The 19,260-nt window shown below is 41.4% G+C and overlaps 1 protein-coding gene across 1 annotated transcript in view; it reads right to left on the minus strand.

Annotated features, from left to right (window-relative positions):
• Window positions 1–224: 224 nt before the first annotated feature.
• Window positions 225–19,260, minus strand: part of LACTB2 (lactamase beta 2) — a 35,202-nt gene continuing 16,166 nt past the window's right edge. The window contains exons 4-7 of the mRNA XM_082257289.1: window positions 16,751–16,929; window positions 13,248–13,396; window positions 7,362–7,443; window positions 225–717 (exon numbers count right to left, since the gene is read on the minus strand). Coding sequence (XP_082113415.1) covers window positions 674–717; window positions 7,362–7,443; window positions 13,248–13,396; window positions 16,751–16,929 — 454 coding nt within the window. The 3' untranslated portion in view covers window positions 225–673. The remainder of the gene's footprint in view (window positions 718–7,361; window positions 7,444–13,247; window positions 13,397–16,750; window positions 16,930–19,260) is intronic.

Raw genomic sequence — 19,260 nt, forward strand, 5'->3', positions numbered from 1 at the left:
AAAAAAAATGGATTCCCCTAGCCACACATTAAGAGGGGGGTTAAGGGATCCTCCCTGCTGCTCTATTGTATGATTGCAAGAAAATATTCCAACAGCCCAGATTGACTTCTCTCCAATGGGAAGACCCTGCTAAACTAGCCCAATTTCTTTGGCCACCCTAGGTAGAATGGCAGGTGGCACCACGCTAAAAAAAGGCAAGCTTTAGAAAGGGCATTGACCTTTTATATCCTAAATGTTCCTTTTTTCATGCCAGCAAGATGGTACTGTATGTGGAGGATACTTGCGCCCTCATGCTGGTGCCAGCAGCTTTACCTAGGTGCACAAGCACATTTGTACATACCTTCTAATGGTGGTTGGTGGTTTAAAACCAATGAAGACAGAAAACCAGGATGTACAACCCGTGGGCAATGTTATGTCAGGTAGGACCTTTTAGGGTAAATGGCTTTACATTATAGATATTTTTTTAATTAATCGAGTAAGACGATGCTTATATTAGTATTAAAAAGAGACACCAATTAAAAATGCATCTGATCAAATTACACAGCTGCGAGTGTAATGATTTGGAGTTGGTTTGGATGGTTCTGATGCGAGGCATCTTATTCACTTATCCTCGATCCTCCCATGCAGTGAATTCCTTGTTCAGATTCAACAAAATAGATTCCATGATTCACAATCACAAGCGACTTTTCCACTGGACATTAGGACCCTCGTCTTGTACTGCAATTAAACACATATGAGCATTATTAAGATATCTGCAGCATACAGCGCAATTCAAAAAAGAATCTCATTGGAATAATCAGCTGGTGCTTTAAAGCATGGGTGTCCAACCTTTTGGCCTCTCTGGGCCACATTGAGTGTAGAGAAATTTTCTCGGGCCTCAAATATATACTATAGTTAAGGTATGTAATAAAATGCCGCCGCACCCCCCGCACTAATTTAACACAACTAGAGGATGATGAAATGAAATGGAATCAGTATACAGAGGTTTACTCCTTCTGAGAGACAATAATGGAACACTCTAACCACCATGACCACTTCAATGATTTGAAGTGGTCATAGTGGTAGGAGTCAGAAACACTGCACATGCTCGCCTCCCCCCCCTCCCCTCAGCCTCTGCCTAACGTTAGTTGGAGGCTGCTGTGGCTGTGTCCCCGACCCGACTTCCTTCCTCCCCAGCAAAAAAAAAATTGTCAGGGGGCAGTGGGCCGCATTGCCTGCGGTTCTGGGCCACATGCGGCCCTCGGGCCGTAGGTTGGACATGCCTGCTTTAAAGTGTAGCCCTAAACTGTTTTATGTTTAATACCAAAACAGAGAAGTTCGGAAAGGTAGCAAAGTGTGGGGCCAGGGTGGGATTTTAAGGGTACCGTTGTATAACTAATAAGAGAGATGTATCTACAAAAATAACTAAAAAGTATATAATTTTATTATATCACATTCGATCACATGGTAGACATTTTACTTACATGAGTATACAAGAAGAATGATCTACACTGGCATGTAGGCCAAGGCATATATGTGATACTTCCAGTGGTGGAACTGATGGTTAATGGCAAACGGAGCATAGGCGTCGGTCACCAAAAATTGTCCCCCGGGCGGGCAGGGATGACCAAATGGCAAAAAAGCCTAGACAGTGGAAGATATAGAGAATGCTGGTATATAGAATATTGTACTTATTCAAAGGCTGCAGAAATATATACTGCAGATTATACCCACAATGTAATAGCAGAAACACCTATATAATATTTCTGCTATTACATTGTGGGTGGCTACACAATGTTTTAATAAATGGAAAATTAACATTTTTGTATTGATATGTGCAAATAACCTTGTATATATATATATATATATATATATATATATATATATGTAACCATGTACACATTGGTATGCATTCCAATTTAGGCATCTGATCTCCCATTGGTGGCGTGGACCGTTCGGCGCTGGCTATTTCGGTTATCTGTGATGTCCCACGGGCGGGCAGGAGATGTACAGAGGTTCTTGATGTGCATTGATAACACATAGTCCCTTTGTCTACACGGAGTAATCCGCTTCCTAACGCCATTCCATCTGCACCCGTTCAGTGTTGCTCCTTGGCGTCCCAGGTTGCGTGGCAACCTACGGAGGGGCGGCCCTTTGTGTCTTTGACAGCTGGGCGCCGAGTCTACCGACGCGCGTGCGCTGTTGTACATCTGACTCCGTGACGTCACCGAGGCGCGCGTCGCCTGTGTGTGACGGCGGAGTTGATGATCTATTTAAGACAGGTACGGTAGCCAGCTAGTGTGCAGACGATGGAGCTCCGACATATGGATCACTAAACGGTAATAACGCTTCAGCCTCTTTATCATCCACTATCTTTTTTACCTTGCACATTCTGAATATAGCCACGTACCCTCCCTCTTGGAGATTAGGTATGGGCATTAAGCTGTACTTACATAGCATTCTGTGACCATGTATGGATTCAGAGCATGTTTAGAACTAGCCTGCCCAAGCCCTCTTTTGTTTATTTGCTACTTTCTTTTTTGAACACATTACAGAGCGGTACCAGCTGATTTGGAGACTGAAATCTGATGTCTCGCTTGATGTGCGATATCATTTCTGTGCCTCTCTGATCGCATGTTTTTTCCACCCTTTCTCCATCGTCTGACCGTCACACAAGCCCTGGCATAGAGTTTGGTAGGTTTTCATATACTCTATTGATGTCATTTTTGGTGAGCATTCCCCCCCCCCCCCCCTCCTGTTTATAAAGATTGGAGGCGCTTAAATTTATATCTCTAAATTTTTCAACACCAATCTCTATTTATATTCAATGATCTGAGTAATGTGACCAATATAATCTGCAGTATATATTTCTGCAGCCTTTGAATGAATACAATACTCTATATACCAGCATTCTCTATATCTTCCACTGTCTAGGCTTTTTTGCCATTTGGTCACCCCTGCCCGCCCGGGGGACAATTTTTGGTGACCGACGCCTATGCTCCGTTTGCCATTAACCATCAGTTCCACCACTGGAAGTATCACATATATGCCTTGGCCTACATGCCAGTGTAGATCATTCTTCTTGTATACTCATGTAAGTAAAATGTCTACCATGTGATCGAATAAATGACGTACCAGTGTCAGAAGTAGGAGGGGCTTATCGCCAACTGCTCCATACTTGACACACACCGATATTCGAAACAGCAAAACGAACATGTATATGTATATAAGCTCTTATATATGTATGATAATCACGTATCTATTTTTGTCATTCTTTAGTGGCTTTTTATCAAGTTACATCCCTTGTACCCCTGAAGAAGCGGTATTACCGCGAAACATGTCGGGTAGTGGTAATTGGACCGACTAGAGGGACACACACCAGTTCTGGCACCTCCAGACTGACTGTGACCTCTGACTAGTCCTGTCCACAATCTCAAGGAAATTATCTCTGACAATATTTTATTAATTCTGTTGTTACTATGATGATGTTTCATGTTATCTTGTAACAGTAATGTCCTTGTATTTGTATTTTTCTCATTCTATGTGATATAATAAAATTATATACTTTTTAGTTATTTTTGTAGATACATCTCTCTTATTAGTTATACAACGGTACCCTTAAAATCCCACCCTGGCCCCACACTTTGCTACCTTTCCGAATTTGACTAGGGATGAGGTACCTTAATACCTAATATCTAATCCAATGGGCTAACTTCTGCAAAACAGAGAAGTGTTAATTGGCATAATTCATTCACATAATCATATATATCATGGCACTGGATTTTTTTTTTTAGCCTCCAAGTATCCTTTTGCTGCAACGCTCGTGTGGTCACATGATCTTTCCCTGTTCTTTGGCATCTGCAGGGAAAGATCCTTGGGAGGGGTTACTATTACTCTGCTGAAGTATGCTATCTACAGTATGAGTGTGTGTTTGGCCAGCCCTGTTTGGTCACAAGACTATAAAAAAAAAAAAAAAAAAAAAACAGTTTCAGAATAGCAATTCAAATTAGATTATACATTTCAAACAACTGTTTTACTGCTCACAATAAATATTTATTGAACAAATGTACATTTTTGTGCATTAATATGGTGAAGACAGAATCAAAGATGACTGACACTAGTTTTCATTTTGTTCAGATGGCATTTGCATTCAAAGTTTTTTTTTTTTTTAGTTCACAGGTATTAGCAATTACATTAGATATATTTAATACTGATTTATATTAAAACTTTTTTGTTTAAAGAGTTTTTGTGAGTTTTCTAGTGAATGTAATCAATCAGCATACTATATCCCACCCCATAGTGTTTACTAATAGGAGAACATGGAGGAGGGAGGGAGTGTCATTTACCAAAGTGTATACGCCCACATGTGTGACTCTGTAGTCATGTGGCTGCACAGATTAAAAAAAAAAAAAGAAGAGGAAATGAAGAGCTTATAAGGGAGCTGAAACAGAGCATGCTCCATAGAGGACACCAGCTGGTCTACACAATGTCAACGTGCAGGGGGGACACAAAGGTGGTAGAAGGGACAGCTGTAAGGCATAAATCAACCAAGTATATTTCACTCTATTCTGTATTCTAAGAATTTTTCATAGTCTGGGTTTAATGACACTTTAAATGTTTCACTGCCAGAAATGAGTGTGGGGCTACCTAAAATACACAAAAAAGAATATCATTTTTGCAATGAATTCATGGTGGTGAAGCTGGATCAATGTACAAAATGTCTGTGTCCATAAAATTAAAAAGCTTTGTTTGTTTCTAACAGAACATAGAAGTTTCTAAAGAACAGAGAGGTTGCAAATACACTCAATAGGTATCTTACTTCATCATCACTGTATTTGCCACCTCTCTGTTTTTACATGCCATCGGAGGTTAAGAATACTTGGTAATTTTATGAGCACAGGAACACCCAAGTTCAAAGTTATCCCAAGCAAGTGTAGTGTAGCATCTCACAGCATTGATTAGACAGTGGACAAGGACAGTAGATCTATTTATATATCACAGCTCCTGTTACCAATGTATGCATTTGGATGACTAAGTCGCCAATGCATCTGACCGGTCTCCAGCATGGAAAAATAGAATTTGCTATTACTGCAAATGATTGAGACCAAATGTAGAGATAAAGAGGAATTTCTTGTAAATTGATTTTTCAGTTGAGATTTCTGATCTCATCTGTTCTGCAGTTTTAGCTATTTAGATCACAGGCCTTTATATATGTCGAAGGCAGCTCTATAGTTCTGTGTCTGTGTAAGCGGAACTAAAGTTTTATTTTTAAAGGTTGTGAGCAGGCTCCCTATTGTAGAACAGACATGCAGTGTCTCTTCTGCATTAAATAAACCTACCTGCCTGCTCGCAGTCTTCCTTGGAACGTACGAGTAAGGCAAGTACAGCTCAGTTTACATTCCGCCATGAATCCTGTATGGCGGGATGACTGAATCCCTGCGCATGTGCAAACGGCCACAGCCCATCGTCCGGACTAAGCTAGGTGGAAGATGGCGATGAGGGACGTCAGACCTTTGAATGAAAGGTAAGTTCGTTTAGCTTAAAAACTAAAATTCCAAGAATATTCCTGACAAAGCATACCTGAATTCTAGCTCTTTAGCCCTTTCATGACCAGAGAATGTGTCTCAGCCAATCAGGACAGAGAGTCCCAGACAACCTAGGGTCTCGTGCAACATCGCTGGCTTGAGATGGGGCTCAGGTAAATATTAGGGTGGCTGAGGGGGGGGGGGGGTGCTGCACGCAGAAGGTTTTTTATCTTATTGCATTAAGATAAATAAAAAAAAAACTTCTGCCTTTAGAACCCCTTTAAGTGGTGTCTTTTTTTTTAATGCCGTTTGATCGACTGTTTAGGAAAAGTGATCTATGAAACTCTATAGCCGTCCGATCACTTATATGGTAGTAAGAAGAGCCCAAATAGGGTGTTTGTTCTGTTTAAAATACTCCCAGAAAGTTTCACTTTAAGTCCCTCTATGTTTTCTAGCATGCTGAAATAAAGGTTCATTACATGCTACAGATTTTTGTCACACAACGATACTTGTTTTTACTGTTCACTACATGAGCATGTGGAGATAATTGCTCAAAACCGCCATAGGTCAGCCTGTTACTAATCAGAGAAGTTAAAATTCAATTTCCCAATGTATGAAAGTGCTTAATCTTTTGGATCTTTCATCAAGCTTAGTCTAACAGACACATATGATAGGAGATTTACTAAAACTTGTGCACACAGAATCTAGTGCAGCTATGCACAGAAACCAATCAGCTTCCAGGTTTTATTGTCAAAGCTGAAAGTGATTGTAAAGGCAGAAGGTTTTTTTTTTTTTTTTTATCTTAATGCATTCTATGCATTAAGATAAAAAAAAAACCTTCTGTGTGCAGCAGCCCCCAGAAAACTTACCTAAGCCCCGTATCGATCCAGCGAAATTGCACAAGAGACTCGGCTTTCCAGGATTCTCCCTCCTCAATGGCTAAGACAGCAGCGAAGTGCCATTGGCTCCCGCTGCTGTCAATCAAAGTCAGTGAGCCTATGAGGAGAGAATGTCTGAATAGACACACAGAGCAGTGGTTGGCTCGGGTGCCCCCATGGCAAGCTGCTTACTGTGGGGGCACTCAACAGGAGGAAGGGGCCAGGCGTTCCAAAGAGGGACCCCAGAAAAAGGGGATGGGGGTTGCGCTGTACAAAACTACTGCACAGAGCAGGCAAGGATAACATGTTTGTAATTTTCAACAAAAAACAAGACGTATCACTTTAATTCAGGGGTCCTCAAACTATGGCCCTCCAGTTGTTCAGGAACTACAATTCCCATCATGCCTAGTCATGTCTGTGAATGTCAGAGTTTTACAATGCCTCATGGGATGTGTAGTTCCGCAACAGCTGGAGGGCCGTAGTTTGACGATCCCTGCTTTAATTGAACAAGCTGAAGTTAGAAGCCGATTGGTTACTATGCACAACTCACCAGATTCTGTGTTCCCCGGGTTTAGTAAATGTCCCCCATAGTGTTGTATGACCAATTATATAATGCCATTCTCTAGGACATTGCTAAAAAATACTTGGAACTACCTAAACAAGAGAGTGGGTGTGCCTGACCAGGTCTGTTAGATTACAAAGGAGACTGGGCCATGCAATTCAAACTCTGGTACCCATTTCTGAGACTGCAACTGAAAGATTACTGATATGCATTCGTGAATAATAGTTTCCTATGACTACAATATATTCAGTATTGCGCCCAATACTATTAATAGCAATGTCTGACATACACATCCAAAACTATCATGTTTTACAGCACACAACCAACAACCTTCTGCTTAATTTGCATTCCCCTAGGTTACTGGAGTCTAAATATCAAACAATAGATTTTCCCACACAAGGCACATAATAAACTCACCTATTTTTCCTTCTCGCTTTAGTTTCTGTAGATGATGAGTAAGGTTGATTTCTGCAGCTGCATGTAAATATTCTGGAGTATCCTGTGGGAAACATGTCAGCTTTGTTAAACTTTTTGTTACAAAAAAGCATAAACCAGCAAACTGCCAGAAAATATATGAGAGCAAGAAATTGTTTAGTGGCAGACTGTCTGTACAAACATAAGCGGAGTGTGCCCCCTAGTGGTTTCATTGAGTTGATGCATACAGCAACTGATTACAGCATACTGAAGAATAAAAGGAAACAATAGGGTAGGATTAAGGGGTGCTTCTAATATAGTCTACTAAAAATCATGGAGAGGTAAAGGCAACTTCTTCTGAGGAAATATAGATGCTGCTATTGTTAAAATGTTACTGTCATGCTCCTACAGTTTCTTAAAAGAGGAACTTCATTTAGAAAGGGAAGTTATGCTTTTCTCTCCCCCTCCCCCCTTCCACTTTTGGAAGTTGATTTTATTTTTTCCAGGGAGTGGTACCTAGTTTTGTCAGGTATCCACTCCCACATCCTCTCAGCTCACCTGGGCGATCCAAGCGGAAGTTTGCCCCCTCCACCTCCCACAACCTTTCAGGACACCTCAAAAGGTACCAGGGGCTGCGGGTCCATTGAGAACATGCAGTGATACTTGCACATGCACACAGGGAAGCTGGCTGTGAGTTATGAGGAAGTTACATCCAAGATAGAGGTGCCGTGGACCCGAAGACCGGCGAGGAATGGTCCCGGGTGAGGACAGTGCTGGATTCCTGGATAGGTAAGTCAGGGCTTGACAAATTTGCTTTAAGCACTTAAGCCCCGGAAGATTTTATCCCCTTCCTGACCAGGGCCTATTTTGCGATTCGGCACTGCGTGACTTTAACGGACAATTGCGCGGTCGTGCAATGCTGTACCTAAACGAATTTGGCGTCCTTTTTTTCCCACAAACAGAGCTTTCTTTTGGTGGTATTTGATCACCTGTGCGATTTTTTGATCATGCGCTATAAACAAAAAAAAAGCATAAATTTTGCAAAAATAACAATATTTTTCACATTTTTTTTATATGAAATTCCCCCCAAAAAATGTAAAAATCAAAGTTTTTTAACATTTTAGGCCAATTTTTTTTTACCATATGTTTGGCAAAAAAAATCTCAAAAAGCGTATTTTGATTGGTTTGCGCAAAAGTTATTGCGTCTACTAACAAAGGGAAAGATTTTTGTCATTTTTTTTTTTTTAACGTGTAATGGCGGGTCCGCCGGGCACACGTGACCGAGCGGGAGCGCGCATCCGGCGGCGCGCGCTCGCTCCCAAAACCCTTACAGGCTAGCGACGTAGCCCTACGTCGCTCTGCCTGTGAGGGGCTGACTGCAAACGTAAATAGTCGCGCAGCAGTCGGCAAGTAGTTAAATCTAGGAGCCATCTAAAAACATTAGGAGCCAGTTTTTTTTAACTAACACAGCTTTATTTTCAATGACAAAAATAACAGATCCTAAATCTACACATAACAAATTCTAGAACCAAACATCATTTAACTTATGCAGATAATGAATATATTCTGATGTGGCACACCAGAGGTTTTGTGCAATTTATCAGTTTTCTGTTTAGAGTATAAAATGGCAGAATCAAATAAATGCTATAAGTTACTTATACTTACTCTGCCGGTCCCATGAGGCAGGAAATTATAAATCATTTATGGCTTTTATTTTATTTACAGTGCCTTGAATAAGTATTCACACCCCTTGAAATTTTCCACATTTTGTCACGTTACAACCAAAAATGTAAATGTATTTTATTGGGATTTTTATGTGATAGACCAACACAAAGTGACATATCATTGTGAAGTGGAAGAAAAATTGTAAATTGTTTTCAACAATTTTTTACAAATAAATATCTGAAAAGTGTGGCGTGCATTTGTATTCAGCCCCCTTTACTCTGATATCCCTAGCTAAAATCTAGTGGAACCAATTGCCTTCAGAAGTCACCCAATTAGTAAATAAGAGTCCACCTGTGTGCAATTTAATCTCAGTATAATTACAGCTGTTCTGTGAAGCCCTCAGAGGTTTGTTAGAGAACCTTACTGAACAAACAGCATCATGAAGGCCACAGAACACGACAGTCAGGTCAGGGATACAAATGTGGAGAAGTTTAAAGCAGGTTTAGGTTATAAAAAAAAAATATCACAAGCTTTGAACATCTCACGGATTACTGTTCAATCCATCATCTAAAAATGGAAAGAGTATGGCACAACTGCAAACCTACCAAGACATGGCCGTCAGAGAAGCAGCCAAGAGGCCCATGGTAGCTCTGGAGGAACTGCAGAGATCTACAGCTCAGGTGGGAGAATCTGTCCACAGGACAACTATTAGTCGTGCACTCCACAAATCTGGCCTTTATGGAAGAGTGGCAAGAAGAAAGCCATTTTTTGAAAGAAAGAAAGTCCCGTTTGCAGTTTGCAAGAAGCCATGTGGGGGACACAGCAAATATGTGGTAGAAGGTGTTTTGGTCAGAGGAGACCAAAATTTAACTTTTTGGCCTAAAGGCAAAACGCTATGTGTGGTGAAAAACTAACACTGCATAGCACCCTGAACACACCATCCCCACCATGAAACATAGTGGTGGCAGCATCATGTTGTGGGGATGCTTTTCTTCAGCAGGGACAGGGAACTTAGTCATAGTTGCTGGGAAGCTGGATGGAGCCAAATACAGGACAATCTTAGAAGGAAACCTGTTAGAGTCTGCAAAAGACTTGAGACTGGGGCAGAGGTTCACCTTCCAGCAGGACAACAACCCTAAACATACAGCAAGAGCTACAATGGCATGGTTTAGATTAAAGCATTTTCATGTGTTAAAATGGCCTAGTCAAAGTCCAGACCTAAATCCAATTGAGAATATGTAGCAAGACTTGGAAATTGCTGTTCACAGACGCTCTCCATCCAATCTGACAGAGCGTGAGCTATTTTGCAAAGAAGAATGGGCAAAAATGTAGCTCTCTAGATGTGCAAAGCTGGTAGAGACATACCCAAAAAGACTTGCAGCTGTAATTGCAGTGAAAGGTGGTTCTACAAAGTATTGACTCAGGGGGACTGAATACAAATGCACGCTACACTTTTCAGATACTTGTTTGTAAAAAGTTTTGAAAACCAATTATCCTTTTCCTTCCACTTCACAATTATGTGCCACTTTGTGTTGGCCTATCACATAACATTCCAATAAATTACATTTTTGTTTTTGGCTGTAACATGACAAAATGTGGAAAATTTTAAGGGGTATGAATACTTTTTCAAGGCACTGTAATTTATTTAAAAAATCAAACAGCTGTCTCATTCAGTTATAATACTACTGAAAGAGACAGCTTTCTCACTAGGTAAATTCAAGGGATGCATGTCCCTTTAACCACCTCCCACCCGCCGTATTGACAAATGACGGGCGGGCGGCGGCTCTCTTGTTCTGGGACAACGTCACATGTCCCTATATGTCGCTCTTTCCCTGGGACATGGCGCATCACTGATCTCAAGAAAGAGCCGATGACAAGGCTCTTTACCCATGTGATCAGCTGTGTCCAATTACAGCTGATCACATGTAAACAAGGAAATGCCGGTTTTTTGGCATTCCTTTCCTGAAACTGACAGCGTGTGAGGAGAAGAGAGCTGTTTAGTGACATTTCCTCACACAGGGGATATCTGCACAGATTATCAGTGCCCTAATTATCAGTACAGCCCCAACAGTGCCCACCAAAGATGCCAATCAGTGCTGCCTATCAGTGCCCATCAGTGCTGCCTATCAGTGCCTCCTCAGGAGTGCAGTCTATCCATGCCCATTAGTGCAGCCTCATCAGCACACATCAGTGAAGGAAAAATATTACTTATTTACAATATTTTAAAGACGGAAAACTAAATAAAACTTTTTTTTTTTTTTTTCAAAATTTTCAGCCTTTTTTTTAGCAAAAAAAACAAACAAACAAAAAAAAACCCAGTGGTGATTGAGTGCCGGTTTACACTTGTGCGATGCGGGAAGGCTGCTAATATGCAGCGTGATCCCGCATCGCATCCGCACATCTGGCAGTTCACACTGCAATATGCGATACGCAGGGGGTGTCAATTAAATGTTGACATCTCCAGTTTGATCGCATATCGCAGTGCGATCTGACAGTTCGCACCGAATCGCATCGCACAAGTGTGAACCACTGTGCAATCCGATTCTGATGCGGCTGAAAAAATGCCTCCTGTGCATCTTTGGTGCGGATACAGTGCGAATTCAGCCATACATAGTGTATGGCTGAACTCGCATCCGCACATGAGATGGCATGTAATGAAGAAGCAGTGCGCTACGAATTACATGCGATCTCGCAAGCCGCACAAATGTGAACTGGCACTAAATACCACCAAAAGAAAGCTCTGCCTGACAAAAATTGGGTACAGCGTTGAATTATCATTCAAATTTCGACAGTGCTGAAAGCTGAAAATTGGCCTGGGTAGGAAGGAGGCCAAAGTGCTCAAGTAGGCAAGTAGTTCAGCCTGGGTTCACATATTTTCAATGTCAGAACTCGCATTGGATTAGCACGAAAAAGGTGCAGGAACCTTTTTTTTCCCCGCATTGGAATCAGATGCCTATGTGATCCAATTCCTGCCCGAATTCACAGTTCGCACTGCAATCTACGAACGGACTTGGGGGGTGTCATTAACTTTGTGTTGACACCTACAGCGTTTCGCAAAGGGCAGTGTGAACTGCCTGCGGGGGAGATGCGGTGCGGGAACCCGCACTAGAATCACGCTGCTTCCCGCATCGCATATGTGTGAACCCAGGCTTAAACTTTCAAAGTGTGAAGATTTAACCCTTGAAGTTGTTGGGGCTAAAATTCTTTAGTGTGTGTGTTGTAATCACATGTAACACACTGTATGAGCTAATCTCTGTTCATCTCTCTGATTGTCTCCAGCACCGCTTACGGGGACTAACAGGGGGGAGGGGATGCGAACCACGATGTACATGGAATAGCTAATGCCGAATGAAAAGAGGAGCATGGGGGAACCTTTCCGCACAGCACCAGCTGATCTAATGGGGAAAGGGGCCGAGAATACACGGAGGTGCTGGTATGTTTTTTTGTTTTTAGATGTTAAAACTAAATCAGCTGCCCTGCACCCAGAGCTGCATGTCCTAGCGCGTTGGGCTATAGGAATTGCTCACGCCTGCTGCCAACAGTAAATGGGCTGACAAAAGCCCAGGTGCCAGGATGCAACTTCTATTCACCATGGTGACCTGGCGCTTTGGATTTGTCGAAGCCCTAGGGTAAGTTCATGTTTAATAAAGGTCAGCAGCGACAGTATTTGTAGCTGTTAACTTTGAATTTTTTTTTCTAGAGTGAACCTCCTCTTTAAGTACATTCGGAGTTCAAAAAGGATGCAGATCAGGAGTTCGGACTTCACTGAAATTAAATATCACTCAAAACAAATGTGCATCAATCTTTGTCAGAAAAAAAAACAACAACACTTGACTGTAATGCTGGCCATACATGGCTTAAAGTTTGGCTGATACCTGCTGAATAGCCTTGTCTGCACCTCCCGACTTGACAAACTTTGATCTGAAAATCGCATGAGCTGGGCAAAAAACTCTCAGTGACTGCAGCTAATCAGCTGCAGTCACTTTCAGGAATTCTGAGCAGCACCTGTCAGAATACAATAGCTGGCAGAGGGGATATTCCTTCATGCATGCTGTTTTAGCATGGATGGGGAAATGTATTTCTCTCCTTCAGCCCTTGATGTTGAAGGAGAGAGATTTTAACGTGTGGCCAGACGTACAATGGTTTGACAATCTGCTTTCGCTATACCATTTAATACCATTTAGCCCTTTCTTTTTGTAGAAGAGCTCTTCTTTGTCATCTTACCTTGTACACAATTTTAACAAGTTCCATGGCAGTCAGGGATTTCCCAGAGTTCTCTTGCAAAACCTGCAAAATTTGTTGTTCTCGAGCCTGTCTGTGAGTAATATACTCCCGAATTTTGGCTCTTGCCTCTTGAATCACAGGACCATGACCTGCAAGTGAAGAAACATGGTGTCCACCCATGATCCAAATATCATATAACAATAATGTGCTAAAGACTAATTCAACATAAGTAAAAGTGTTACTCTGCATTTATGTACTGGACAAAATATTTTTTACAAGGAAGTGAAAGCTGAACTCTAAGCAGATATAAAAGACCAATAACAGACGCTGTAATGTATTAAAAATTAATGTGCTGCCCAGAATCTTGTGTTTGCTTCACACCCTACCTGTGCATAATCCTCTGTCGTATTTCCATTCACTTAGGACTGAGTTTAGCCACTTTATTTGGCAAGATAAATCACCTCGCATTAGTAAAGCCATGCTGACAAGATCTAAAGACAGAGGTGGGGTGAGCTTATCAGACCCTGCTACGTATTGTACAGCCTCTCAAATGACATGAGTTAATAACTGGCACAAACATGGAGCATTCAAACTATGGGTCTCACTGGAACAAGACATTTTGCCGGGTCCCTGTTGGGACTTCCATGATCTTGTCAGCTCCCCACTTTCTCTCTTCAGAAACATCCCGACAGGACCTACATTGCGGGAAATGTCCAGGTATTTTAATATAGTAGGTAGCAGCGGCTTTCCTTCGCCACTTACCCCGGTACTGACTCACCCAACGTTTCTCCCTGGTCTTACTGATAAGAGTGTTTTAGGCTTGGGCTGCTAACAGCCTCACTTTTGCAAGGGACTTTGTAACGGGGACAGTGTGGGCTGATTTTTCTCACTTATCGGCAGCTTGTGAGGCCCCCGATATTAGGCCACTGGCTACAACTGTCCCACTTTTTGCATTCCCTTCCTGTGCCACAACGTTTCCTCAGAGACATAACGCCCTTTGAGAAGACTTGCACGACTGGGAGTCTGTTGTGGCGGACGTTGTCAATTTCTTGCAAACAGCTTTTGATTGCTCATTCTCAAGGTGACCCTGGGTTCCTGTGTAAATGGGAGAATGATTTAGGGACTACTTTTTCAGAACAGCTAAAATTTGGAATAAATACCTAGGAATTTCTTATAAAAGATTATTACCAGGTGGTATAGAACACCAGCTAAACTGGCTAAACTCTTCCCTCACCATTCCACACTTTGCTGGCAATGTGGAACTGAGGTTGGGACATTCTTGCATGTCTTTTGGGATTGCCCGACCTTACAAACTTTCTGGTAACCGGTCTTAGAGATTATACATCACACGACAGGCCTCTTTTTGCCGGATGATTTCGTGGCTATCTTTCTTCATTTAACCACCATGTCTCGTAAATGCTACAAGAAATCTTTTATTTTGCAGCTATTAAATGAAGCTATTTTCCCCAATGTTTGGAAAAGCAGTTCTCCTCCGACTATAGGAAAGTAGTTTGCCAGAGTAAATGATATCCAGAAAATGGGAGGACCTTACGGTGGCCCTTGGGGACAGGACAATTGAAATGAACCAGAAATTGTTTTACCTGAATGACTTTAGGTACTCTTCCAGATACAATTAATGGCTGTGAGTTCCTGACGGTTGTTTGCTTGGATGATAATCCTCTTACATTTTTATCCCTTATGTGTCGGTGTTGTAATTAGAAGCCTTATGAGACAGTACCTTGAACCTTGATGGATCCCTTCTTATTGACATCTCACCTTTTCTTCTTCTTCTACCCTTTCCTCCATATTATTCTGGTCTCTTCCCCCCCACCCACCTTTTTTTTCCCCCCGTCCTTTGACAAACTGAGTCGCCTGGGCAGTGGACCAGAACCCCAAGACTAGTCTATACTGAAGACTCTTCTATACTAGGATCTATTCTTTCAGCTACGCTGGGGTATCCTACCAATAATAGGTTTTCTTGTTTACCAAATAAAAATCGTGAGACACCTACACACTGGAAATATATCTTTGTTTCTCTATTTGTACTTTATAATGTATTTGGAAGCTCAGATTGCATTAAGTTATGTAAGCCAACAGATGCCTTCTAACCTGCACAATCGTGCTTCTTGCTCTGTTCTTCCTGAATAATTTGATATATACACTGTTTTTCTGCAAAGCATATGAGGTCTGCTACTTTCTTTAAATAAAGAATGTTCAAAAAAATAAAAAATAAAAAAGACAAAATAAATGCAGTTCCGTATTCATTATCACAGGAATTTCAGGTATGGATATTTTATATATAGTTATATTGGTCCAGCTTGTATCAATGTAACTATGCACATACCACACCTTGGCGATGCCCCTGGAAACTAGTAATCACTGAAGTAGACACAGCTACTCCAGTGATCTCCACTTGCTTTTGTTTTTTCCTTGTTGTCTCATTGGCGAGAATGCCTTTTACTTCCTTTCCCACAGACACAGCAGGAAGTAAGAAGAAATCCCTCCAACATTAGAAAACTTTGTCTCAGACCGCTGTTACCAGAACAAGTGTCCCCATCAACTTCAGTCATAAGAACAAATGGTCACCAGGGCACAAAAAGGGTGAACCTCTCCATTGCAGACACAGACAGCAGTAAAAACCTAAAATGTGCTCTAGCACTTCCCTGCTCTATCCACAAACTTAAAGCGGAGCTCCATCTGAAAGTGAAAGCTCCGCTTATCTGTCCCCCCCCCCCTCCGGTGCCATATTTGGCACCTTTCGGGGTGGAGCTGTGTTTTTGACAAGTACCCGTCCCCACTTTCAGGAGACCTTGCCGTGGCGAGATCACTGGGAAGTTCGGACCCCTCTCCTCCTTCCCCTGCCACCAGGCCATTCAGAAAGCAAAGTGGGCGTTGCGCATGTGCAGTAGGGAACGAGATGGTAAGCCGCAAGGCTTCACTGCCAGTTTCTCCTAGAAGCAATGGCGGCGGCAGCACCCGAGAGCAGATGTAAAATTTGACTGGGGTGCCGAAAATTGCGGCATCCCTGGACAGGTAAGTGTCCTAATATTAGAAGTCAGCAACTACAGTATTTGTAGCTGCTGACTTAATTTTTTTCTGAAGGAGGCTGGAGCTCCTCTTTAAAGAAAAAGTTTTGGCTTTCCATATACTTTAATGATTGAATATACAGTTGGCTTGTGTAGAATGCTGTCCAATCAAGAATTAAATATAATTTTGCATGCACATAGAATTGTAAAAAGTAGCTACTCATAGAATCCAGTCAGTCAGAAAATCTTGCTGGCTGTACTCGTCACATTTTGTAATATCCCAACTAATGCTATAGATCAGTGATGGCGAACCTTGGCACCCCAGATGTTTTGGAACTACATTTCCCATGATGCTCAGCTACACCACAGAGTGCATGAGCCTCATGGGAAATGTAGTTCCAAAACATCTGGAGTGCCAAGGTTCACCATCACTGCGTATAGATGATTATATGCTTTACATACTACTAGATGTTATACCTGGGTATATCTTGTCAGCCTTGACATCTAATAACCTTTCTAAAGACTTCATGTAATCATACAGCTCCTCAAATACTGCTGTTCCTTCTCCAAGAATACAGTCCCCACTGAAGATTGCATTTTCTTCCAATAACACCAGTGCCATGTGATCATCTGTATGTCCAGGTGTGTACAGGACTCTATAGGAAAGGAAACAAATCACATCCCTTTAGAATCTGATGTGTAAGTATATACAGTGCTCAGCATAAATGAGTACACACCTTTTGAAAAGTAAGATTTTAATCAATATCCCAACACAAGAACAATTTCCAAAAGCTTGTCAAAATCGAGTTTTAAAGAACATTTGTTTAGCTCATTACATGAAAGAAAGGTTAAAATAACTTAGATTACAAAATCTTCAGTTTTATTCAAATTAGTTGTTGCAAAAAATGAATGCACCCCACAACAAACTACTACATTTAGTATTTTGTATAACCTCTATGATTTGTAAGGACAGCACCAAGTCTTCTAGGCGTGGAATTAACAAGTTGGCGACATTGCAACATCTATCTTTTTTCCATTCTTCAAGAACAACTTCTTTAGAGCCTGAATGCTGGATGGAGAGTGATGCTCAACTTGTCTCTTCAGAATTCCCCATAGGTGTTCAGATCAGGAGACTTACAGTACTTGGCCACTGAATCACTTTCATCCTGTTCTTCTTCAGATATGCAACAGTGGCCTTAGATGTGTGTTTTGGATCATTGTCATGTTGGAAATGTGCACAACGACCAAGGGCACATGGTAGCATCTTCTCTTTCAATAAAGAGCAGAACATCCGTGAATTCATGATACCATTAATAAAATGCAGCTCCCTGACACCAGCAGCACTCTTGCAGCCCCACAGAAGGACACTGCCACCACCATGTTTCTTTGTAGGCACCATGCATTTTTCTTTGTACTCCTCATGTTTGCGACACCATACAGTTCTGAAGCAATCAGTTCCAAAAACATTTATCCTCTGCAGTGTACACCGTATTGTGTTACTGGAAGTTTGGCTTTCTACTTCTTTAGCTAACTGCAGTGAACTTGCATTGTGATTTTCTTCAACCCTTCTCATCATCGATTTTGTCGAGGTGTTAACTTCTGTGGATGGCCTGGACATTTCTGTGAGATGGTTGCAGTTCCATCTTTGTTACATTTTTGTATCACTTTTGTTACAGTATTCTGACTGATAAGTAAAGCTTTGCAGATTTTCTTTTAATCTTCACCTTATTTGTGTAAAGAAATTATCTTCTTTCTCTGTGTAGATAAGCGAGTTTGGGGTGGGAGGAACTTGACTGGCCTGCACAGAGTCCTGATCTCAACCCGATAGAACCCCTTTGGGATGAATTAGAGAGCAGACTGCAAGCCAGGCCTTCTTGTCCAACATCAGTGCCTGACCTCACAATTGTGCTTCTGGAAGAATGGTCAAACATTCCCACAGACACACTCCTAAACCCAGACTTGTATAAAGTACTCAAAATTTCTACTTGAGTAAAAGTACAAGTGCTCGATCAAAAAGTGACTTGAGTAGAAGTGGAAGTGCTCGCAGAAAAAGTTACTTAAGTAGAAGTACTAAAGTATTCAACATTTTTTTTACTTAAGTATTGCAAGTAGTTTTTTCAAAAAATTTGCTACTTAAGTACTAAAAGTAAAAAGTACCAGTAGTTTTGAAAAAAGATTTCTACTCAAGTACTGAAAGTAGAAGTACAAGTACTGTGTTATGCAGTTATTAACCACTTAAGCCCCGGAGGATTTGGCTGCTAAAGGACCAGGGGTTTTTTTGCGCTTTTTTACTGCGTGACTTTAACGGACAATTGCGCGGTCGTGCGACGCTGTACCTAAACGAATTTGACGCCCTTTTTTTCCCACAAACAGAGCTTTCTTTTGGTGGTATTTGATCACCTGTGCGATTTTTTGATCACGCGCTATAAACAAAAAAAGAGCGTAAATTTTGCAAAAATAACAATATTTTTCACATTTTTTTATATGAAATTCCCCAAAAAAAAAAGTAAAAATCAAAATTTTTTAACATTTTTCGGCCAATTTGTTTTATGCTACCTATGTTTGGTAAAAAAAAATCGCAAAAAGCGTATTTTGATTGGTTTGCGCAAAAGTTATCGCGTTTACTAACAAAGGGAAAGATTTTTGTCATTTTTGTTTTTTTTTTTTTAACGCGTAATGGCGGCGATCTGCGATTTTTTTTTCGGTACTGCGACATTGCGGCGGACAGATCGGACCCTTGACTGACATTTTTGACACTTTTGGGGTTACCAGTGACATTACTGCAGTAATCAGTGCTATACATATGCACTGTTACTGCAAAAATGACACTGGCAGGGAAGGGGTTAACTTTATTGGACAGGGAGGGGTTAAGTGTGTCCTAGGGGCGTGATTCTAACTGTGTAGGGACATTCCTATTGGTGTAAAAGCAAAGATCAACCGTTCTACATAGTAGAACGGGCAGATCTCCACTTTTACACAGGGAGAAC

This window comes from Pelophylax lessonae, assembly GCF_965119305.1.
Source record: "Pelophylax lessonae genome assembly, chromosome: 5".
NCBI lineage: Eukaryota > Metazoa > Chordata > Amphibia > Anura > Ranidae > Pelophylax > Pelophylax lessonae.